We start from the raw sequence: 25,807 nt of genomic DNA, 5'->3' as shown, positions 1-25,807 counted from the left end.
AAATGTGCAGAGAGTTCAGAGACTCCCTGACTCACAGTGTATTTTACTACTATATTATTATAAAGTATTAGTGGTGCTTTGACTATTAGCAGCATAAATAACTGTCAAGCTTGTTTATGTCAAGTAATAAGTAATGATCAGATGATATATTACCTCTGATTATTTTCCTTCCCAATCAGTTGGACTTGTATGATCCTGTTTGTGTGCCTGGAAAGCAAAAATGTACTTTGCCATTTCCACATTTGGAATGAGAAGGAGAGGAAAAGGTGAAGAGCGACAGATGTCTCCATTATCAGTGCTGGCATGAGTTATATCTGGTCTCAAAATGCCACTGGAGAGAGAAAGTGAAGGTGTGAAGATGAATTTACAGAGACCAATTTTTGGATGCTCTTGATAAGCAGGTGCTAACTGTTGAAGATGGGCAACTTCAAGGCCCCTGCTGGTCTCTCCTTTTATAGGGCTGCATGCAGACCATAACTTCCTCCAAAGAATCCTGGGAATTGTAGTTTGCTAAGGGTGCTGGGAATCATAGCTTTGTGAGGTATAAAAATGCAGCCTAGTTCTTAGTCCTTAAATTGACAGAGCAGTCCTTCAACCCCCCTGTAACACCTGAGGCTCAATTTAGACATTGCAGTAAGCTAAAAAGGTAAACGACCCCTGGATGGTTAAGTCCAGTCAAAGGTGAGGGAGCCAGCATTTGTCCACAGACAGCTTTCCAAATCATGTAGCCAGCATGACTAAACCGCTTCTGGCACAACAGGACACTGTGACGAGTGCCAGAGTGCATGGAAACACCATTGACCTTCCCACCGCAGTGGTACCTACAGTGGTACCGCGGGTTAAGAACTTAATTCGTTCTGGAGGTCTGTTCTTAACCTGAAACTGTTCTTAACCTGAGGTTCCACTTTAGCTAATAGGGTCCTCCCGCTGCCGCCGTGCTGCAGTTGCACGATTTCTGTTCTCATCCTGAAGCAAAGTTCTTAACCCGAGGTACTATTTCTGGGTTAGCGGAGTCTGTAACCTGAAGTGTCTGTAACCTGAAGCATCTGTAACCTGAGGTACCACTGTATTTATCTACTTGCACTGGTGTGCTTTTGAACTGCTAGGTTGGCAGAAGCTGGGACAGAGCAACGGGAGCTCACCCTGTCGTGGGGATTCGAACCGCCAACCTTCTGTAAACTCCAGCAACAAAATAGGCAGAAGAGACATTTGGGTAAACTGGTGCTTCCATCCAAGAGCTGATCATCTTGCTGTTGAAATGTATACCACTGAAGCAGCTTGAAAACAGACCACCACAAATTGCGGCTGCCATTGCGTTGGTTTTTTAAAATACTACTTGGAAATGAACGCTGCTAGACCTGAGCCAAGGAGTGATGTGCTACTCCAGAGAAACTCATGTAAGAGTCACTAGCCATGTTTTGATAATCATATATTGGCTTAATGAATGAGTTTCATGCTCCCACGGAGCCATGCCACTCTTCCCTTTGTGTGAGCTGTCAAACTAATCAGAAAGGGTTTGGTTAACTGTAGTCTCTTCTTTCATCTAAACTCAGAAACCATGGTTAGCAGCTTTCGAAGAAGCCAGGAGATCTGAAGTCAACTTCAAACCTGTCTCATCCCAAAGCCATACTATTGCTTCCTGGTTTGGGTGAAATGGGAAACTGTAGTTTAAGGTGGGCAACAGTTTTTAGCCTGAGGGTTATATGGTCAACCTTCCAGTGGTGGGCAGAACCAGAGGCAAAAGTGGGGGGGGAGGACAGGAGGTGTGGCTCTTATCTTTGTACAGTAGGCTGCATTCTAGCTATGCAAAGTGTTGAAACAAACACCCACACAAATTTCTCCATCCAGACCAGCAAAAGGACATACTAATTCCAGGCAAAAGCACTTGAAGATAGTATGGAGCAGAGCCTGAGGGCCAGAAAGACAGGCCTGCTGTTGTTTAGTCATTTAGTTGTGTCCGACTCTTCGTGACCCCATGGACCAGCACACGCCAGGCACTCCTGTCTTCCACTGCCTCCCGCAGTTTGGTCAAACTCATGCTGGTAGCTTTGTGAACACTGTCCAACCATCTCGTCCTGTCGTCCCCTTCTCCTTGTGCCCTCCATCTTTCCCAACATAAGGGTCTTTTCCAGGGAGTCTTCTCTTCTCATGAGGTGGCCAAAGTTTTGGAGCCTCAGCTTCATGACAGCTTCAAGGCAGGCCTGGAGGACTGCATTTGGCCCACGGACCTGAGATTTCCCACCCCTGCTATTGAAGGTTTCCTGGCTTGTTGCTCACCCACACAAAGAGAGGAGTGAAGTGGCTGCATGCAGAATCACAAGGCTTGTTCATATCTTAGGTTATTAAACCAAGGATCGGAACTAACCAAAACATCCACGCAGGCATGCGAAAGCAGAGTGATGACATTTCTGCTATCTAATCTGCTAATTTATCCATTTATCTGTCTTTATTGCCCTGGGGCACAGTTTTTCTGATGACAGCACAAACCTCTTTGTTTACTTTATAGGACTCCTACTTCTCACAAAGAACCGTCACAATGTTTACAATACTCATATCAAAATGCCTATAATTGAAGGGTGGGGTATTGTACCCTCCACCCTGAAGCAAAGCCAGGCCCATGATATTCATAAGAGAGCTAGAGTATCTGATTGTAGGTTGGGTTGGGTGCAGGGTGGGGAGAGATTTACTGAATCGTAAAGACGTTTGGGGGAAACTGCCCTGATTCACATCATAAAGGTAAAGGACCCCTGACAGTTAAGTCCAGTTGCAGATGACTCTGGGGTTGTGGCGCTCATCTCGCTTTACATGCTGAGGGAGCCGACGTTTGTCCGCCGACAGTTTTTCTGGGTCATGTGGCCAGCATGACTAAGCCACTTCTGGCGCAACAGAACACCAAAACCAGAGCAGTGCACGGAAACACTGTTTACCTTCCTGCCGGAATGGTACCTATTTATCTACTTGCACTTTTTGGTGTGCTTTTGAACTGTTAGGTTGGCAGGAGCTGGGACCGAGCAACGGGAGCTCACCCTGTCACGGGGATTTCAACTGCTGACCTTCGGATCAGCAAGCCCAAGAGGCTCAGTGGTTTAGACCACAGTGCCACCCGTGTCCCTTTTGATTCACATCATAGAGCATTTTAAAGAAAAGTTGCCTGGTGCTTCTCTGCTCTTGGAATCCCAATGCATGCCAGTGCCATCAGTGTAAGGCCCCTTAATGCATGCCAGTGCCATCAGTGTAAGGCCCCTTCCCAATCTTTTCAGTAGCAGTGGAGAAAGCTTTTAGAGGAAAACTGCTTGGCCAAACTTCTGTGAGTGCAATGGAACCTCTCCCCGCTTTACTCCCCCAACAACCCTACTTTGGTGGTTTGAGGGATTGCAGCCTTAGCCCTTTATTCAAATCATATACGGCTTGTTCACATGTTTCACTGAACACAAGTTCATACTGTCTCCACACATGTGCAAGTGCTTGTGCAAAAGAGTGTATCCTTGCTGATTTGGGCAGCACAAATGTTGTGTGCACAGGTACACAGATGGTACACTCATTAAATGTAAAGTGTATATTTGCACTTATATTTACCCTATATTTACCAACCATAAGAAATGTGTTGCAAATACGGGTGGAATAGCCAGGGGCCATTCCAAATAAGAAATTTCAAACAAAAATGCTCAACACTCCAGTTTTTAGATGGTTACCCATATCATGTTGCTGCAGGCTGTTTGGCAATTAGGAAAATATTTCAGTGCTCTAAAAAGCAAAATTTTTGGGTTTGGGGGTTGGTTTTTTTTGTGTGTGTTTTAAGTGAACTTGCAATTCAAAGGCTGTTAGGAAAGCAGTTAACTGTACATTTTGCCTGTGTTGCTCCATCCAGTTGAGTCTATTTCCCCCCAAAAGCTCATCCACCCCCCACCCCAGCATACCCTGCCAAATCCAGTGTAAATTCAATCCTGGATAAGCATTCACAAATACACTTGGTCAACAAAAACACACTTTGCTTTGGCATGCTGATTTAGAATTAACCATGAAAAATCAAGAAGTGAAACTGGTTTGTCGTGGCATTTTCCAAAGAAAATTAAGTAGGGAGAGAAGTGACACAAAATGCAAAATGGCACACAAGACTTCTCACCCCCTGCAAATAAAAAAATATGGTGTAGAAAGATAGTTACTTCACATGCATCAGAGAGGTTGGGAAGCTGTGCAGGTCAGCATAGACTTTTGTAGTTGATACCAAACACTGCATACATTACCAGGAGCAGCCATTGGAGTGGCTTCCAGATGTTGTTGGACTACAACTCCCATTAGTCCTTGCTAGCATGGCCAAATGCAATGGATGATGGGAGTTGTAGTCCAACAACATCTTAAGGCACCATGTTGTCTACACCTGCTCTACATTCAAATGGCCAAACAACATGTGATGCTAAACATACCATTGGGAAGCATGTCAGGTTTTAAAAATTATAATAGTAGGCAAGTCTCCCTATTTTCATCAGGACCACAACATACAGAGAGAGTCATTTTAATCCTTACTTTCCCAGCCTCACTATAAATGAAACACATCCTGCCCCCCGCCCCCACGTCTGCCTTCTTTTTTAGCCTTTTGAGAGAAAGCTCCTATTGTCCATGCTTGTGATTTTCCTTTCTGCTCTATCCCTTGATCTGGATGGAGATAGCATGGAAAGACACTGATATTAGAAACCCACATACAGTGGTACCTCGCAAGACGAACGCCTCGCAAGACGGAAAACCCGCTAGACGAAAGGGTTTTCCGTTTTGGAGGCGCTTCGCAAAACGAATTTCCCTATGGGCTTGCTTCGCAAGACGACAGCCCATAGGGAAATCTCCGGGACAGCGGGGAAGCGCAGCGCGTCTTCCCCGCTGTCCTTGGACCTCCTCCGAAGCCTGGCGGCGGGGCGGGGACACCTCCTCCTGCCGCCGCAGGGCTTCGGAACGATGCCCCGATCCCGGGCGGGGGGGGAACGCCTCCCCCCGCCGCCCGCCATCGGGACGATGCCCCGATCCCAGGCGGCGGGGGGCGGGAATGCCTCCCCCCACCGCTCGCCATCGGGACGATGCCCCGATCCCGGGCGGCGGGGGGGGGGGGGAACGCCGCCGCCGCCCGCCATCGGGACGATGCCCCGATGCCGGGCGGCAGGGGGGGGGACGCCTCCGCCGCCGCCCGCCATCGGGACGATGCCCCGATGCCGGGCGGCGGGGCGGGAACGCCTCCCCCCGCCACCCGCCATCGGGACGATGCCCCGATCCCGGGCGGTGGGGGGGGAACGCCTCCTCCGCCACCCAGCATCGGGACGATGCCCCGATGCCGGGAGGCAGGGCGGTAAGCCTGGGCGTGCTGATCTCAGCGCGCGCAGGCTTCGGCATGCTGGCACCTGTCCGCAAGCAGCGGCAGCGCTGCCGCTGCTTGCGGAGAGGTCCGCGAAGCCTGGGCCGGACAGCTTTTGAAGGCAGGTGGGGGGAGCAAAGACTTTCGCCCCCCGCCAGCCTTCAGAAGAGGTCCAGGACCTCTTCTGAAGGCCAGCGGGGGGCAAAAGTCTTTGCTCCCCCCTGCCTGCCTTCCCGGGAGAGCGGAGAAACGCAGCGCGTTTCTCCGCTGTCACGGATGGCTTTTGAAGGCAGGCGGGGGGGAGCAAAGACTTTCGCCCCCCGCCAGCCTTCAGAAGAGGTCCAGGACCTCTTCTGAAGACTGGCGGGGGCGAAAGTCTTTGTCCCCCCTGCCTGCCTTCCCAGGGGCTTTTAAATCGCCCCGGACAGCGGAGAAGTCCTCCGCTGTCCCGGGCGATTTTAAAATGCCGCTCGTCAGCATTTTAAGATCGCCCCGGACAGCGGAGACGTCCTCCGCTGTCCCGGGGTTTTTTAAAATGCTGGGGGTGGGAAGAAAAGCCCTTGTCCCCCCCCCCAGCCTTCAGAAGAGGTCGGGGGACAGACTGTCCCCGGACCTGGTCTGAAGGCGGTTTCCCTAGGAACGCATTAATTGATTTTCAATGCATTCCTATGGGAAACCGTGCATCGCAAGACGAAAAACTCGCAAGACGAAGAGACTTGCGGAACGAATTAATTTCGTCTTGCGAGGCACCACTGTACTCTGTTAGAAGGATGATCCCTGGGAGAATGGAATCCAGTACAAAACTGATACTAATTTGAGCATTCTCTGTATGAGCCAGAAACTGGCTTCAGTGAACTCCCAATTTTCTTGACCCAGGGACAAGGGAATCACACTCAAAACGGCCCCTGTTGCCCCTATTCAAACTGAGATAGGACAACAATCATAGTATAAAATGGAATTTTCTCAGGCTGCCTGCTATTTACCTGAGTATCTGATAAGCACTTTATCAGAGGTCAGACTTTTTCTGCGCCCAAAAAATTATCATCAAACGTATTCACCAAAGGAAATTAAATCCCTAACTGATCCCTTGACCACCGGCAGTTTTGCCCAACACATCTTCAAGTTTCAGAGCCTTTACTAGGTACTTCCCTGACATAAGAAAGACCTCAATAACCACAGGAACTAGAAACTTGTTGAGATTCCCAGCAAGCCCAATTCTGCACCATAATGTCTATGCCTGGGGCATCTGAGTAACCTTGGCCTTGACCACAATTAACAGAATAAACCCTATTTTTCTTCTTGACAGGCTGTTGTCTCCCCTTTGCCACAGGATTCAGTTTAAGAGCTGGCTTTCTTTCTGCTTCAGTCTTCTTCCTTGCAGTCCTCTGTTAACCTAAAAGTTGGGATTTTCTTAAAAGGTGAATCTGCTAAACACCAGGGCAGGGAAAGATATCTTCTGTATTTTTATCCAGATATTTCTAAATGAATTCTAATAACAATAAAAAAGTTACAGAAAAAGAAGGAATGAAAGAAAAATTAGGTTTTTTAAGGATAAACTGTTACCAATAAAAAAGGGTGTGAATACAGCTATGTAAATAATTGAGTCAATAATAAAACATACCAAGAAGAAAAGGATGTGTGTCCTATAATGATAAAGGGTTCCATAGTCCAAATAATAATTTAAAAATTCAGAAACGAAAATAAAAATAACATTGAATTGAATATTATTGAATTGAATAATATTGAATATTAAATTAAGACAGTCACATAGACATGTGGTACCTGACACACCTGAGCCACTGTACTCACATATAAAATCAAAACAAAAAAAATTCCTTCCAGTAGCACCTTAAAGACCAACTAAGTTAGTTCTTGGTATGAGCTTTCGTGTGCATGCACACTTCTTCAGATACACACTTCTTCTGTGTATCTGAAGAAGTGTGCATGCACACGAAAGCTCATACCAAGAACTAACTTAGTTGGTCTTTAAGGTGCTACTGGAAGGAATTTTTTTTGTTTTGACTATGGCAGACCAACACGGCTACCCATCTGTAACTGGAAATATAAAATCAAATTAGACCAAATGGCAAAGCAGTGAACTTGAGGACTTTGACCTCTGGGCAAATTTTATGTGAGATTTTTTCAAGAAGGCTGATTTGCCAGGTCTTGGAATACCAATAATCCAGATTACTGAGATCAAGGTGTGAAATCAGTTCCTTGTTATTCAGGTTTTCATCAAAGTCTGCAAACAAATTCAAAGGGGCCAGACAAGGAGAGGAGTTCCTCCTGTAAAAGGTAAAGAAAAAGCTAAATGACCCCTGGACAGTTAAGTCCAGTCAAAGACAACAATTGGGTTGCAGCATTCATCTCACTTTCAGGCTAAGGGAGCTGGAATTTGTCTGCAGACAGCTTTCTGGGTCATGTGGCCAGCATGACTAAACCACTTCTGGCACAACAGGACACTGTGACGAATGCTAAAACACATGGAAACACCATTGACCTTCTCACTGCAGTGGAACCTATTTATCTACTTGCACTGGCATGCTTTCGAATGGCTAGGTTGGCAGAAACTGGGACAGAGCAATGGGAGCTCACTTGGTTTCGGGGATTTGAACCGCTAACCTTCTGATCGGCAAGCCCAAGAGACCACAGGGCCACCCGCATCCAGTTCCTCCTGTATAATGTGTCCACAAACCCATGTCTGCAAGCATATATACATGTAACAAGGAACTGTAGTCAGTCCTAGTCCTTTTATGCATATTCGTATCATATATGCTTTGCCCATTAGTCTCCTAAACACACTTTACATGTTCATGGGTACGCACATCCAAAGCGAACACTGATGTACACACTGAGTTGTACACTTTGACTAGCCATTGGAAGAAATTTCCTGATGATAAGAGAATAAGGGAACCAATTACCTTGTCTGCATAGGGTGGGATCCCTCTCATGCAGAGATGTCTGCTGCGGATATTCTGACTCTGGATTTATAATTCGGGGTTGGGTGCCACCCAGCTCTCTATTTCTATTAACTTAGTTATACAGATTCATATATGTACATGTTCTTTGGTAAGGATGGGAGAAGAAGTTTGACTCAGTTCCGATTTAAAGGCAAACCTACAGTGGTGCCTCGCAAGACGAAATTAATCCATTCCGCGAGTCTCTTCGTCTTGCGGTTTTTTCGTCTTGCGAAGCAAGCCCATTAGCGGCTATTAGCGGCTTAGCGGCTATTAACGGCTTAGCGGCTTAGCGGCTATTAACGGCTTAGCGGCTTTAAGAAAAAGGAAACAAACAAACTTTGCCCATAGGGAAATTCGTCTTGCGGAACGACTCAAAAAACGGAAAACCCTTTCATCTAGCGAGTTTTTCGTCTTGCGAGGCATTCGTCTTGCGGGGCACCACTGTACTTAATTTTCACCTTCTGAAACAATAAGCAAAGCGAAACACAGCCATCTTTCAAAACTTGCACTTCTTTGAATTTTGCAGTGCAGTTTTCCAGCCAATTAATGTCTGCAAAAATGCATAAACTATGGTAAAGTGTGCATATAAGCACATCTATGAGTGAAAATAGCATACAAAGATGCATTATATTGGGGAAACTGCTTTGCAAAAAGGTGTACATTAGGCAAAATGGCCTATAAAAGTGGAAATATTAGGAGAAAATGGCATTAAATGCAAAATTATATTAAATCTCTTGATGACTTTTTAAAAAAAGTTTACAAACTAGTGTGGAAAAACAGAGAACTGATCGTAAGTTTGGAAAAATAAGAAAGGGGAAGAAACTGAAATTGACAGGCTTGCCCATCCCTGTTCTTTGGTCTAGTGGAGTATTCCCTCTTGTTTTCTCCTATTCACCCGTTTATTGAGGCAGCTTCCAGGTAATGCTATCAGGGAGCCAGGTGGTGAGCACAGTAGCAAATTTCTGGGCAATGCTGGCTCGCTTCCTTGCATGAGATGGCAGGGATTCCTTTTCCTCCCCCACTTTTCCCAATCACCTGGACAAAGGCTGCCTATGTTGTTGCCACACAAGACCCACATGCAGCAACATGCCTACCCTCTCTCTAAAGGTTACAGGGAATAATGAAGACGGGGGGGGGGGGAGGGAAATAACTCTTCCAGCTCCACAGATAAGTCAAGAAAGGGTCAGTTTTATTGGGGCTGTAAAAGTGCAAAGATCAGAAAGGCAACTGGGACAGAGATTACGGAGCATATGCAAAAATGGAAGCGAGGCTGAGGGAGTCGGGAGAGAGGTCAAGGGGAATTTATGGTGGGGGTTATCCAGACTGTGTAGTCACGTCCAGTATTTATTTTCCTACAAGATTTCCTACCCATCCTTCACCATAAGGTCCAAGGAACGGTTACACAACAATATAGTCATACACTTATAACAACAAGCAAAACAGTTACAATGATGGAAGCAAGTAGAACAGTAAAATTGTTCTAACCAAAATCAAACAATTTTTCCATCCTCATTTCCTCCTCCTCTCTCTCTCTCTCTCTCTCTCTCTCTCTCCCTCTCTCTCTCTGGAAATAATTTTTACAGTGGTACCTCGCAAGACGAATGCCTCGCAAGACAAAAAACTCGCTAGACGAAAGGGTTTTTTGAGCTGCTTCACAAGACGATTTTCCCTATGGGCTTGCACCATGATGCAAATATGGATTCCATGATGGTGTACATAAACAATTCCCAAACTCCCTGACACAACATTAAAGGCAGCATCAATCATTCAGCAAAAATACATCTGAATTGAGAGGAAACCCTTGTCTGTTGAATTGGTAAGGATTCCATAGAAATGCGGTTTTCCATAAATGTGCGGTTTGGCAGCGCCTAAAGTGTGCAGCTCCTTCCTTCCTTCACAGTGGTACAGCTTTCGCCCCAAGAGTAAAGACACAACTCCTTATTCTGACATTTGACACGAAAGTATTTTGTTTTGTAGCATCCATAGTGTTTGATTTGAGATGGAAAGAAGATAAAGTCCCTACCAGAGAGGAATGGCAAATCAAGCTGTTGGAGTACGCCAAAATGGCAAAATTGACTGAAAAACTCAGGAACCAAGAAGACAAAAAAATTATAATTTATCTAGAAGACCACTGCAAGCAAATGAAAACATTAGCAGGATTCCAATAACACTTGTAATGTAGCAAATATCATGGACAATATGGAGAGATATAAACTATGGATTATGAAATAATATGCAGTAGAAAAGATTGACAATAGGAGCCATGGGGGGGGGGAGTCAGGAGATTCAGAGAAATCTCTAAATATGGATTTGTATTTTGAATTGGTATAATTTTACACTCGTAAAATCAAATACAGTGGTGCCTCGCAAGACGAAATTAATTCGTTCCGCGAGTTTTGTCGTCTTGCGATTTTTTTCGTCTTGCGAAGCACGGTGTCGGGAAAGTTTTGGAAAAGCTTCAAAAATCACCAAAGTCTTTAAAAACCTCAAAAAAGGCTACCACACCGCGTTCTATGAGTTGCTCCTCGAAGTCAAGTCGCAACTGTATTAACGGTGTTAAGGAAAAGGAAACAAACTTGCAAGACGTTTCCGTCTTGCGAAGCAAGCCCATAGGGAAAACCGTCTTGTGAAGCAGCTCAAAAAACAAAAAACCCTTTCGTCTAGCGAGTTTTTTGTCTTGCGAGGCATTCGTCTTGCGAGGTACCACTGTATTGTTTTGGGACAGGTTCTACAGCCATTTTGTTTTCGTTTTTAATAGAAGACACCCAAATAGAGAGCATTGCCAGTGTCCTCATTGCTGCTGCTCAAAGAATCAAAGGCCAACATATTTTTACATTATCAAGAAAGGAAATTGTGTGTGTGTGTGTGTGCATTCATTAAACTCCAGATGGATGAATTAGTCCCTGAGCACAATATATAATTATTGGTCGCCAGTAATATTTCCCACATTTCAAAGAAATTCTTCTCCAGAACCTCACCCTTGTGCCAGCCTCTTCATTTGAATATGTCGTAGCCAGACTTGTAAATGTAGAATCAAATGGGGTTTTAATTTAAGCTCACCAAGATGGCTGCTCAGTTAAAATGCTGAATTAATTAAAAACATAATGAGGTGCTTGGGAAGTGTACTTATATTTAAGAACCTGAAACCTTTAGTGAGGATCATGAGTCATTTGGCAGAGATCTCTTGGTGTTTACCTACCACGGAACCACCTGTGTAGCTGGTGTGTCTTCTTCTTCTTCTTCTTACAAATGTATTATTACAAGGAGGATTCCCAAACCACCAGAGCAAACAGCAAGGACAAAGTGGGGAGATTAGTAACGCTGGTTCTAGTATGGCCACAAAGCAAAACCACCCCTCTCTCCGTCCAGCCAGTCATAACACAGTATAGCAGGCACACCTGCCTGAGGCTCCCCGCTTCTGTCTTGGGCACACCTCTGTTGCTCTGCTTTTTCTCACCAGTTGCTGTATCAAAGATCAGCACCTTTCCTGGCCCCAGCATCTGCAGATGACTAGCAAACCTTTGCAAACCGGTTCCTTTGTTTTGGCAGCCTCCGAGCCTCCTTCTTTCCTGCCTGCTTGAGTTGCAAAGGTCTTCAGACAACCTTCACAAAGTCTGGAAGGTGGGGCCAATATGGGGCTTCTGATAGATCCCAGAATCCTGCTCTGAAAATTCTTGAATTGAAGCTCATCATCGTGGGTGGATGCCCATGTCTACATTGCCGGGGATTAAAGCGGCGAAAATAGCATCTGAGGGAATTTCAGGAAATCGGCAAAATGTCCGGGATTTTACTGACAGAAGCAGGAAATGCCTTTTTCTGGGTAATTCCTTTTTAAAAAAAGAAAAGCTCAAAGTCCGGAATTTTACTCCTTGAAATATGGCAACCCTAATGTTGCCTGGGTTTGTGAAACAAGGTAGGATACCTGGGTGTCCACAGGAATGCTTTGCGGTAGTATTGGGGGCAAAATAAAAGAATGATAGGGGGAGCACACAAACACAAAGGATGAGAATAGGGCTGGTACATTTTACCTCATATCTAAGGTTATACAAGGGACGCGGGTGGCGCTGTGGGTTAAACTACAGAGCCTAGGACTTGCCGATCAGAAGGTCAGCGGTTCGAATCCCCGTGACGGGGTGAGCTCCCATTCCTCGGTCCCTGCTCCTGCCAACCTAGCAGTTTGAAAGCACGTCAAAGTGCAAGTAGATAAATAGGTACCGCTCTGGCGGGAAGGTAAACGGCGTTTCCGTGCACTGCTCTGGTTCGCCAGAAGCGGCTTAGTCATGCTGGCCACATGACCCGGAAGCTGTACGCTGGCTCCCTCGGCCAATGAAGCGAGATGAGCGCCGCAACCCCAGAGTCGGTCACGACTGGACCTAATGGTCAGGGGTCCCTTTACTCTTTACCTTTACTAAGGTTATACAAATACTAGAAATTTAATTTTAAAAATAAAAGAGACAGAGCTGGGGCTCTGGGAATTACAGTTCATTGGGGCAGGTGGGCTTGCAACATAAAGGGTACACAAATATTAGTCAATCCCTCTTCCTTCCTTCAGCTGTGAGGCTCGCCCCTGCCTATATTTTCTTCTGAGGACCCACAGAGAACTCAGCGCAGGATACCACACAAATCCTGCAGAAGTCGAGATGAAATCAAAACACCTTTCAGTTTAAGCATTTGTAGTTCTTGCTAGGATACATATTGTATAACCTCAGTGCCAGTGTAACAAAACTGCTCCACTTCATCTCCCAAATAGTCACCGTCTCTTTAAAGGAGGAATCGGAGTTGAACAAAAATGGACAATCCGAATGATCATGTAGCACTGTTTTTAATGAACAGTATTTCAAGCTGTTTCCACGCGTGTATGTATGTATGTTTGGTGGAGTGGGATTGTATGCATTGAGTTCCTGATCATTCTAGGAGTTTCCGACATGCATAGTTGTGCACATATTGCTAGGGCATTAGATAAGGAACTCAGAGAGAGAGAGAGAGAGAGAGAGAGAGAGAGAGAGAGAGGCACACTCCCTGTGGGCTCTTTCCTCTTACCACTTAAATAGTTGTTTTTCTTAGGAGTTAATCTGTAGGCAATCGTTTCACCACACCTTGATTAAAATTTGGTAGACCTGCCAGGAATCAACTGTTTTGGGAGCTGGATCCAGGCCACAGTTTGCCAGTTGTACATCTCTTGCTTTCGTAAAAGAAGACTCATTTTCCCTACTTTAACACTGATGTGATCAAAGACTGCATTGCTTTCTGTTCATTTTATAGTACACAGCTGAGCAGAAGCTGTCATTACGCTATATGCTAGATTCCAGCCATGAACTATCTATTCATTTTCACATTACCAGACCCTTGTGAATCCATTTTACGTTTCCTGCTCTAAACTTTCACTCACTTACGACTTCAGGCAGTCTTCCCAAAATACAATGTAGTGGATGTACCTTATGGATTGATGCTTTTTCTGCATGGCCTGCACACACAAAGTAGCATGTGGAGCATGAAAAGAGCCCTCTGCATCCTTGCCAGACCACCTCCACACTCTCAGTATTAAGTTAGGGAAGGAGATTGTGGCCTACCCACAATGCCTTGCTAACAGCTCATAATGACGGATCTGAGTACTTCCTAGAGAAAGTTTTGGCACCCATTGTCCCAAAGTGAGAAATTTTTTTGAAGTCCTCAGAGATGAAAGCACAAGGCACTTCTGTGCATTTGTTTCCCTCATAAACACCAGGATGCCTTGTAGGCATCTGCTGCTGCTTCTGAGGCAAAGTACCAGACAGACCACACCTTGAGCATCCCTTCCCCACCTTAAAGGTGTGTTATAGAACCCAAAATTAATTAATTGCACCTGATGTCTGCAGTACACCATAGCTTATATGGCATTCCCCCAGCCCAGCCCATAATTCCCTTCTACTATTCAAACTGCAGGCACTGCAGCTTCAGATCTTTTGTTTTGAGCTATATATGTTCTCCTCCATTAAGCTGGGAGCAGGACAAGGAATGTATGCCAGCATAAACTATTGTAAAGCCTTGTAGCACCCTAAAGACTAACAAATGTATTATGGTATAAGCTTTCATGGACTACTGTCTACCTTATCAGTTGTCTTTGGGTTTGGGCTTGTGGGACCCACTCAATTGTCAATAAAGTGGTACCTCTGGTTTGAACTTAATTCGTTCTGGAGGTCCGTTCTTAACCTGGAACTGTTCTTAACCTGACGTACCACTTTAGCAAATGGGGCCTCCAGCCGCTGCGCCACTGCACGATTTCTGTTCTCATCCTGAGGAAAAGCTCTTAACCCAAGGTACTACTTCCAAGTTAGTGGAGTCTGTAACCCAAAGTGTCTGTAACCTGGGGTGTTTGTAACCCGAGGTACCACTGTAGTTGGGCTTGATGCAACTGCATTAAGCTTGATAGTTGGCAGTAGTTGAAAAATACATTGGGGTCCAATAAAAGCAAAGTGTTATTTGACCTTTGTGGATATGGTAGGGAGAGGATTTTGTGGAAGATGAAGCCCTTCATGTTGTTGTGCAGGTGAAATCGTCCATTCCGTGCTTCAAGGTTTGAGCTTCAATAAAGCAAGGATAGTATTAGGCGGAGTGTTCTGTAGTGATTGTAGTGTACATCTGTCAGTAGGAAATGACCCCAAACATTTTTTAGTTCGGGCCATGGTTCAGGGCAGAAAAAAAAGGGAAAGGTAAAGGGCCCCTGGATGGTTAAGTCCAGTCAAAGGCAACTATGGGGTTGCGGCGCCCATCTCACTTTCAGGCCGAGGGAGTCGACGTTTGTGCACAGACAGCTTTCTGGGTCATGTGGCCAGCATGACTAAACCGCTTCTGGCACAATGGCAGAGCACACGGAATGTAAGCCAGAGCACACGGAAATGCCATTTACCTTCCCGCCACAGTGTGTACCTATTTATCTACTTGCACTGGCATGCTTTCAAACTGCTAGGTTGGCAGGAGCTGGGACAGAGCAACGGGAGCTCACCCCATCACAGGGATTTGAACCACTGACCTTCTGATCAGCAAGCCCAAGAGGCTCAGTGGTTTAGACCACAGCGCCACCTGCATCAGAGTAACAGTTTTGCATGCAGAAAGTCCCCAGTTGATTAATCTCTGACATCACCAGGTAGGGCTGGGACTGTCCCCCGTCTAAAATCCTGGAGAGCTGCTGCCAGCAGTCAGTGTAAATGTGGAGCTCGATGGACCAATAATGTGGCTCAGTATAAAGAACTTTCCTCTGTTCCTTTGTTGATCTCCCCATCATGCTGTCCTTGGGAGGTGTAGTCTATGTTGCTTCTTTTCAACAGCCATAATGGCTATGTTCCACCTCCACCATCAGTGGTACAATACCTCTGAATACCAGTTGCCGGGAATCACAGGTGGGCAGAGTGCCATTATGCTGAAGCCCCACTTGCGGGATTCCCAAAGGCATCTGGTTGGCCACTGTGAGAGCAGCATGCTGGACTAGATGGGCCATTGGTCTGACTCAGCAGGCTCTTCTGATGTTCTCCATGCGTCAGTGCTGGTTTGCTGTAATGCGCTCCATGCGTGTCTGATTTGGAAGCTCCATCTAGTGCAAAATTCAGTAGCCTGATTACTGATGGCCAAGAAAAAGTCACACCATTGTTAAAACAGCTGCACTGAGTGAGGTTCAAGGCACCCACTTTTATCAAGATTTGCTTGATTGGCACCTTTATTTTTTATCCCAAAAGGTGTTGCATTCACCCCATACATTTAAAACGCATTCCTTTCCTCCTCCCAAAGAATCCTGGGAACTGTAGTTACCCCTCACAGAGCTATAATTCATAGCACCCTTCACAAACCACAGTTCCCAGGATTATAGGTGGGGGTGTGCTTTAAATATGCCTTATCTGTATGGTGTGGGCACAGCCCCAACTGCCTTCAGAGAACTTACTTGCTCACAGATGGTCTAGAGCAGGCATGTCCAAAGTTTGTTTCAGGGGCCTAATCTGGCCCACCAGTCGATTTAATCCACCCCCTGTGGATTAAAAGCTCAACAACTTTGGTCGGCCCTCACACATGTTCACTTCATCAGATCTGGCCCTCTTTGAAAAAAGTTTGGACACCCATGGTCTAGAGCCTTGGCACATGACAAGCTGGTTCACGTGACTTGTGAAATGTTAGGGCATGTTGTGTTGTGGTATGGTTTGTTTATGTTACTGCTTTTTGAACAGTAGTCATTGGCTGTAACAAACAGATTGGTTGATATACTGCTTTTTGGCCCAAGCCCCACCAAAAGCATTGAACAACATTACAGTAAATACAATGAATCGATCACAACAATATAGAACTGCAAAATCAGTGAATACCCACCAATCACATCAGTGTCTGCATTCATGCTGTCACCAGCTGGCCACTGCTGGTCAAGGAGACCACCTGTGAAAGACCAGAAGCCCTGATGCCAATTTTGACTACCTAAACTTCCACAGCAGGACCCGTCCCTTTTGATATCTTATGAAGCCTCTGCTCATTTCGTTTACTGTATGAGACATGAAATCCTTCCTGCTTCACAGGACTTGAGGGCACCAGCATTTGCATGGCTTCTTTCTAGGATCAGCAGATGAGGAACCAAGAGAAAGAGAAACAAGTTCCTGCATGCTCCCTGACTCTTCAACCCTGTTGAAGTTGTGACATGAACCGCACTGTTAAAATCATGGCTCTCTGGCTGAGAATAAGCAGTGTGTGTGTGTGTGTGTGTGTGTGTGTGTGTGTGTGTGTCCGTCCTTTTGTTCTCAAAGCCCAAACCTGTCATTTTTCTCTAAGAGCACTTGTGTCTCTCAAATTGTTTGCTCAGCATATGGGTTGGCAAGCATCTTTGAGGGGAAGTGAACCCTTCTTTCAGTAGCTGACAGGCCACAGATCATACTGCTTTGCTTCTGTATTGGTTGAAACAGCAGAATATGCCAGACACTGTCGCCCCAAAAACATGTCATTTGGAGCAAATTTCTAATAAAGGGACCCCTGACCATTAGGTCCAGTCGAGGACGACTCTGGGGTTGTGGTGCTCATCTGGCTTTATTGGCCAAGGGAGCCAGCATCCAGCTTCCGGGTTATGTGGCCAGCATGACTAAGCCGCTTCTGGCGAACCAGAGCAGCGCACGGAAACGCCGTTTACCTTCCCGCCAGAGCAGTTCCTATTTATCTACTCGCACTTTGACATGCTTTCAAAGTGCTAGGTTGGCAGGAACTGGGACCGAGCAACAGGAGCTCACCCCATCACGGGGATTCAAACCGCTGACCTTCCGATCGGCAAGCCCTAGGCTCAGTGGTTTAGACCACAGTACCTCCCGCGTCCCTAATAGAGCTGTACAAGTGTGAAAACCCTTATAATCCAATATGGACTGCTTGTTAATGCCCCCACGTTTGCTACTCCTATAGTTGAAAAACAGTGCATTATAAATTAAGTTAAAGTGTGGGAGGTTCTGTTAGCTAGATGTCATCTCCAAACTATGCAGTTCTCACCATTTTATCATTCTGAGAAAACAGATTATGGTCTTCCATATTCCTTTTTTTTTTTTTTTTTTTTTGAGCGATTGGTTGACATGCTGAGGGAGGCATTTACAGCTTTGAGATTTCAAATTATGCCCACAGCATATTTGGATGGGACATATGCCAGAATGCCTCTTTATCTGCATCCAAGGAGAGGTGGGAAAAAAATATTTCATTATGCTCCTTGCAATGTATTCATGTATTATTCTCCCAGGGGTAGAATTCCCAAAGGAATTCTTTAGAGAATTTCCTTTATAACAGTATAGGGTGCAAATCTGCTATTTGTTGATAGAAATACAGTGGTACCTCAGGTTACATACGCTTCAGGTTACAGACTCCGCTAACCCAGAAATAGTGCTTCAGGTTAAGATCTTTGCTTCAGGGTGAGAACAGAAATCGTGGTCCAGTGGCGCGGCGGCAGCAGGAGACCCCATTAGCTAAAGTGGTGCTTCATGTTAAGAACAGTTTCAGGTTAAGTACGGACCTCCAGAATGAATTAAATACTTAACCCAAGGTACCTCTGTAGATACATTACATATAAAGCTTCTATGTTTCCCTAAGCAGCCTGAAGCATCAGACAAAATGTCATTGTATATCATGTATATCATTGTATATCAAGGAGTCCTACACGCTAGGATGCCATGTATTCTAAAACGTACTTCTTTGCTGTTCGTATTTTTCTGATGACCATTGGTTTCTATCAAATAAATTTCATAGAATCATAGAATTGTAGAGTTGGAAGGGACCTCCAAGGGTCATCTAGTCCAACCTCCTGCAAAGCAGGAATCTCAGCTAAAGCATCCATGACAGATGGCCATCCAACCTCTGCTTAAGAACCTCCAAGGAAGGAGAGTCCACAACCTCCCAAGGGAGACTGTCAGTTTGATGGCCAATACGTGACATCTCAAGCATCTATATTCCCTTCAACTGTTAGGTAAAGCTACTCAATCTGGCTTCGATTGGGTTTTTTTTTGGGGGGGGAATATAGCACTCCACTTAAAATCTATGTCTTCCTTTGTTTCTTCTGTTTACCTATTGCCAACCTACAAAGGAACCTGTGTGTTTTGTCTAAGGATGGAGGACAGACCTGGATCGCGACTCATTTGGGTATTTGCCTAGATAAGGGAACAGCCATTGTGTGTTTCTGCTCTCTAGTACAACCTGAATGGCAACCAAATAGACCTCATTTACTTGACTGTTGCCTCCTTCCTGACCTCATCTTTGGCCTCTTACAAAATGGAGACAAATGACTTCACTATGAGATACACTGTGTGTGTGTGTGCCCCCCTTTTGTTGCTACTGCTTTGTTACCATCTAGTCTGATAAAAGAGTTTTGTAGAACTGCATGCAATTTTGTGACATTTTGGTTGGCAAAATATGTGAATTCTATATCCAGTAGCAGCCTAAGTAGTTAGAAGATTGGGATGAGACAGGGTGAGGCTGGGGCTATGGAGGTGCATAAGCAAAGACAATCCGGTCATTCTGCCAGTGTGCCCACAGAATGGATTAAGTTCAACAACCCAGGTACCGCTGCATCTAGTTTAATAAAGTATCTTCACAAGTGAGACTCACACACACACATAACCAGCACAGTTACAAACTGAGGCTATGGCTATGTGCACCGTACGTTTGACTTAAAGTGGAAAGCAAACTATTTTTGGACGTTGGATCTTGAAAAAGTGTCTGGACGAACAAGTCTGCCTTGTTTAAGGCAGGATAGTGCCAAACATCTGGCAGGTACTTGATCATTGATTTTTAATTTAAAACAGGAAGGAACAGCACCTGATAGAGATCTCCCGGGATATCCAGGGTAAATATAGGCACCTATAATTAACCCAAAATGTATGTAAATATTCTCTCTTTTCATCCCTGAATGCAAATTTTAAAAAGCATTCACCTGTCTTTTTGCAAAAATATTTTCAGTATTATGATTAGCCTTAAGCCCTTTCCTCTGTGAAATCCGTAATATCACTAACAAAATGATGTGTAACTGAAGAGACCAGCCATAAAGCATGTCATGTGTTAAGGAGGGAAAGAGGGCAGCTAGGTTCTGACACCAGATGCAGACAACTGCTGGAGATGTGGGAGTAAAAATGCGAACTTAGTACATATGATGATTAACTGCCCGATGATAAGATCATTTTGGTGCAAGGTGAGGATATTTATAGCAAGAGTAATTAATTAAAAAAAAAAGTTATTTAGGGGAATTTAATTTAATTCTAAATTATATTTTGGAAACATTGGAGATTTAAAGGGGTCCAAAAAATGGATGTACTGTGCTATATTAGAAGCAAAAAAAAAAACTTGTTTTGATGAATTGAAAGAGCCCCAAAAAGATTCCATTGAGCACATGGATTGATAATATGGACAGATTAGCTACATACGAACGAATTGCATGTCATTGCAAAATAAGAATGGATAAATATGAAGAAATTTGGAACAAATACCGTATTTTTTGCTCTATAAGACTCACCTTTTCCCTCCTAAAAAGTAAGGGGAAATGTGTGTGCGTCTTATGGAGCGAATGCAGGCTGCACAGCTATCCCAGAAGCCAGAACAGCAAGAGGGATTGCTGCTTTCGCTGCGCAGCGATCCCTCTGGCTGTTCTGGCTTCTGAGATTCAGAATATTTTTTTTCTCGTTTCCTCCTCCAAAAACTAGGTGCGTCTTGTGGTCTGGTGCGTCTTATAGAGCGAAAAATAGGGTATTTAAGTGATAAGGCGGATAGTGGTGGGAAGTAGGGGGAGGAGAGAGAAAGGTGGGAAAATATTGTTTTAAAAGGTGTAGTCATATCAGTGTATTCAAATCTGAATTGTCAAATTGTGTTGTTATTGTTATTATGGTTTTTGTTGTATGTGTCTTTTGCAGCTGTTGTTTGTATCAAAAAAATGATTAAATAATAATAATAATAAAAAGCTAGGTTCTGACACAGGAGAGACAGAAATGTGACCAGGGTATAGGAGTAGTGAAATGTAAGGGAGTGAGGATGGGTGAGGCAGTGAGGTGGTTGGTGCAGTGCAGGGGGAAAGCCAATCTGATGCTTCCGCCACTGCACCCACACCACACTGACCTCCCTGCTGCCTTGCCTGTCTCCTTCTCAGTAACTAGCAGGAAGTCAGCTAAACAGCATAGCCCAACCACATCCTGCTGGTCACCACTGCATTTAGCTTAAGCTCTGTATTATTTTTTTCTGTACCTTGTTTTCCCTTTGGCAATTCCGCCTCCTCACTGTTCTTGTTTTCCTTCCTTTAGGGCCTGCAATGGAAATCGAAACAAGGAGGCTCGCCGTGACTGTTGCACTGTGCCTGACGTCTTTTCTGGCTTGTGAAGGGAATTCAGAAAAAGGCAATGCTTCCCTGTTGCACTTTACTTATCCCCTTTATAACACGACAGTCTATGAAAATTCCCCTCCCAAAACCTATGTGGAGAGCTATGTCAAAATGGGCATTTACATCACGGACCCAGCATGGGACATCAGATACAAGATTGCTTCTGGGGACACGAGTGGCCTGTTTAAAACAGAAGAGCATATTGTGGGAGATTTCTGCTTTTTGAGGATCAGGACTAAAAGTGGTAATACCGAGCGGCCGAACAGGGAGTTCAAAGACAAGTACGTGTTAATAATCCAAGCCTTGGAGAAAACATTTGCCTATGAGGCTTGGGCCAAAGTACTGATCCACATCCTTGACAGAAATGACCTGAAGCCTCTGTTCTCACCACCCTCTTATAAAGTCACCATCCAAGAAGATACACCCCTGAAAACCTCCATTGGTGCAGTCAGTGCCACAGATGCTGATGTTGGTCAGAATGCAGAGTTCTATTATGCCTTTAGTACAAGGTCACCACTATTTTCCATTCACCCCACCAGTGGGGTAATTATGACTGCTGTGAAACTGAACTCCACCCACAGGGGGAAGCACCAGTTAAAGGTTCTGGCTGTGGACAGAATGAAGAAGATCTCTGAAGGAAGTGGCTTTGGAAACGTGGCCAGTCTTACAATCCAGGTGGAGCCATCTATTAAGAAACCCCCCATTATAACTTCAGTGGTGGTGAGGCCATCCGATTCTCCTGGGGATCTCCTTTATGCTACGTTGAGTGTGGAAGTAGATGGATCAGGAGCTGGGGTAGATTCAGTTGACATTGTGGCTGGAGATCCAAGGAGGCACTTCAAATCCATTAGATCCTATGTGGGAAGTAATGAGTTCATGATAGTGTCAGCCAGAGAGATCAATTGGAACGATAACCCACATGGTTTTAATCTCAGCCTACGGGCTAAAGACAAAAACAAGCCACCTCTTCTTTCTCAGATTGTAGTTATTCAAATACCACCTTCCAAATACACCTCTGCGAGATTTGAAAAAGATCTGTATCATGTCCAGCTCAGTGAATTTGCACCTCCTGGCAGTCATGTTGCAATGGTTCAGATTAGTCCAGTTCTCCCAAATCTAAAATACATTCTGAAACCCACTTCTGGTAGCACAAGCTTTAAAATCAACCCTCAGACTGGCCTGATAACTACAGACAAACTAATAGATTTCCAGGAACAGTCCCACTTTGAACTCAAAGTTACAACAAGTTACAGTGAGGTCTTTGCCACTGTCATGGTTGGTATTATTGATTGCAACAACCATGCTCCAAGCTTCAACCAACCATCGTACCATGGAAGCTTTGATGAAAATCTGCCTCTGGGCACCAGCATCCTGTCTGTGAAGGCTACAGATAGTGACTCTGGGGAGAACGGTTTCATCACATATACCATAGCCAACCAGAGAGCTGTTCCATTTGCCATTGACCCATTTTCAGGTGTCATCTCCATCTCCAAGTTAATGGATTATGAGCTAATGCAGAGGTTGTACCATTTGCGTGTCTGGGCATCAGATTCGGGGTCTCCTTTTCGTCTTCAGACCGAGGTTTTCGTTTCCCTCAGAATGAATAACATGAATGATAATGCACCAGCATTTGAGAAGATTAACTGCAATGCAAGTATTCCATGGGACTTACCTGTTGGCCACTCTGTGATCACAGTGTCAGCCATTGATAATGATGAGCTTCAGCCCATCAAATATGAAATCATGTCTGGCAATGAGAGGCAGCTTTTTGAACTGGATCCTGTGTCTGGGGTGATTTCTCTTAGAGCTCCTCTAAGAGATCTCCATGATAAACTAGTGACGTCCTACTCTTTAAAAATCACAGCCACAGACGGAGAAAACTCTGCTTTCCCAACCTATGTAAATATCACTGTGGTCTACCAGGATACCCAAGTAGACTTTCAGTGTGAGGATACTGGGGTCCTTAAGGAACTAACTAAGAGCATGATCCATTCTATTGAATCCCAGTCTCCAGAGCAAAAACCAGATGAAGATTCCTCCTTGAATGAGCATCTTATAAACCATCATGCACCACAGTTCGATGATGCCTTCCCAAGATCTATTGATATAATGGAGACAATCCCAGTCAACTCAACCATTGCACAGCTGAGAGCTGTAGACAGTGATACCGGCTTTAATGGAAAGATGGTCTATGTAATATCTTCTGGGAATGAGGATGGCCGCTTTTACATTGACACAGAAACGGGTCTTCTCCTGGTCTCCTCTCCTTTGGACCATGAAAGAACAAGTTTCTACGTACTTAACATTACAGTGTACGACCTTGGCATTCCTCAGAAGTCTTCCTGGAAGTTGCTAGCAGTAAACATTCTGGATACAAATGATAACGCGCCTAAATTTTCGCAACATACATACTTGGTTACTATACCAGAGGATGTAGAAATAGGCACAACCATCACCGTGGTGAAAGCCCATGATGCGGATACAAATGACAATGGGAGAGTGAAATATTCTTTTTTGGCACCTTCTGATAAATTTGACATCAATAGCATCACTGGTGAAGTAGCAGTGACTGTTCCCCTTGACAGAGAATCGTGTCCTCATTACATATTGAAAGTTGAAGCCAGAGACCAGCCACTAACAGGCCAGCAGCTCTTTGCAGTGGCTGATCTGGTTATTTCTTTGGAAGATGTAAACGACAATTCTCCACGCTGCATCCCAGCCTTGAATAAGGTGAAGGTTCCTGAGGACCTGCCCCTTGGGACAACATTGCTGTTCCTAGAAGCCTTTGATCCAGATATTGCATCTGGGGGAGAGCTGAAATATAGCCTCTTCAGAGATGACGAGGATATGTTTCACCTGAATGAGTTTACAGGGGCACTGGTCTTGGAAAAAGAGCTGGACTATGAGAAGAGGGACTCTTACAATCTAACTGTCAGAATCAGTGATGCTGGGACACCCCTGTCTCTTTCTTCCCTCTGCCATATTGAGATTGATGTTCTGGACGTCAATGAAAACTTGCACCCGCCTCGCTTTGCCTCTTTTGTGTATGAAGGGTCAGTGAAGGAAAACAGACCAGAAGGGACATCAGTGATGACAGTGATAGCGAACGACGGCGATAAAGGGAAAGATGGAGAAATCCAGTATTTCATCAGAGAGGGAACAGGCTTGGCTGTCTTCGATATTGAAAAGGACACAGGTAATAATAATAATAGGACACTAAACAAGATAGAAAAAATGGCTTAAATGGCATGGGTTGTTTGGCCTGAAATTTTCATGTGCCAGCATTTTTTTAAAAAAAAAATTGCTAGTATTATCTGTGTTTATAAGACTTCCTCAACCTCGGCCCTCCAGATGTTTTTGGCCTACAACTCCCATGATCCCTAGCTAGCAGGACCAGTGGTCAGGGATGATGGGAAATGTAGTGTCAAAACATCTGGAGGGCCAAGGTTGAGGAAGCATGGGCTACTTTATCTTTAAAGGGCTTCGGAGTAAGAAATCCACTTACTTTAATTTTTGAAAGGGATTCTTATATACACATATATATATTTCTAATTGTGGAATCCATATATCCCCCCTTTTTTATTTCTCTTAGGTACAATCTTTACCACAGGTCCACTAGACAGAGAATCCAACAGTCATTATTGGTTGACGGTGCTAGCTGTTGATAGAGGATCAGTCCCTCTGTCTTCTGTGGTTGATATTTACATTGAAGTCGCTGACGTAAATGACAATCCGCCTCAGATGTCGAGACCAATCTTTTATGCCTCTGTCATGGAAAATTCCCCAGCCAACACCTCCATCCTTCAGGTTGAAGCTACTGACCCAGATTCTGGCTCCCAAGGGAAGCTGACCTTCCACATCATAAATGAAAACCATAATAGATTTTTCGCCATTAATCCTGTCACAGGTAAGGAATAAACACATGCAGATTCTGTATTTGTTTTTTAATCCTTCCTAATGTGTATGAGGTTTATTTTATAAGGAGTAAAGTCTGGTAAAGCCCACCATTTACAAAGACTCGATCTCAGTATGGTATCTGCTTATTAGAAAATACTTACAATTGTGTCAAAGACACCCCCCACTGCTGGTCACCACAAACAAAATGTTCAGATGTCTAGAGGGAACAAATGTTTCTTGCTTGGCTTCCTCACTTGGAATAGATGAATGAGAAAACATAAAAATATAGATCATTGCTTTTTCAACGCAATGAATAGGCTACTACTGTCTGAATACAGTGGTGCCCCGCAAGACGAATGCCTCGCAAGACAAAAAACTCGCTAGACGAAAGGGTTTTCCATTTTTTGAGTCGTTCTGCAAGACGAATTTCCCTATGGGCTTGCTTTGCAAGACGAAACGTCTTGCGAGTTCTTGCGAGTTTGTTTCCTTTTTCTTAAAGCCGCTAAGCCGCTAATAGCCACTAAGCTGCTAATAGCCGCTAAGCCGCTAAGAGCCGTGCTTCGCAAGACGAAAAAACCGCAGGACGAAGAGACTCGTGTTACGGATTAATTTCATCTTGCGAGGCACCACTGTATAGGTCTTAGGCTATTCAGAATTCATTCACGCCATGCAAGGGAAGCCTGTGGCTTTCCAGATGTTGCTGATGTTGTTGTAATTTATTACCTGCCCTTTCTCCCTAAGGTCGCAGGATAGGTTACAACAACTGAAACACAGTGT

General features: G+C 44.7%; 1 protein-coding gene across 1 annotated transcript in view; it reads left to right on the top strand.

Moving 5' to 3' along the window:
• Positions 1-25,807, top strand: part of FAT2 (FAT atypical cadherin 2) — a 107,605-nt gene that overhangs the window by 14,233 nt on the left and 67,565 nt on the right. The window contains exons 2-3 of the mRNA XM_028718313.2: positions 21,057-24,329; positions 24,726-25,040. Of these exons, the coding sequence (XP_028574146.2) occupies positions 21,065-24,329; positions 24,726-25,040 (3,580 nt within the window). The 5' untranslated portion in view covers positions 21,057-21,064. The remainder of the gene's footprint in view (positions 1-21,056; positions 24,330-24,725; positions 25,041-25,807) is intronic.

Source organism: Podarcis muralis, chromosome 2 (assembly GCF_964188315.1).
Source record: "Podarcis muralis chromosome 2, rPodMur119.hap1.1, whole genome shotgun sequence".
NCBI classification, from domain to species: domain Eukaryota; kingdom Metazoa; phylum Chordata; class Lepidosauria; order Squamata; family Lacertidae; genus Podarcis; species Podarcis muralis.
The sequence above is the reverse complement of the archived record's forward strand: the minus strand, read 5'-3'. Positions and strand labels throughout refer to the sequence as shown.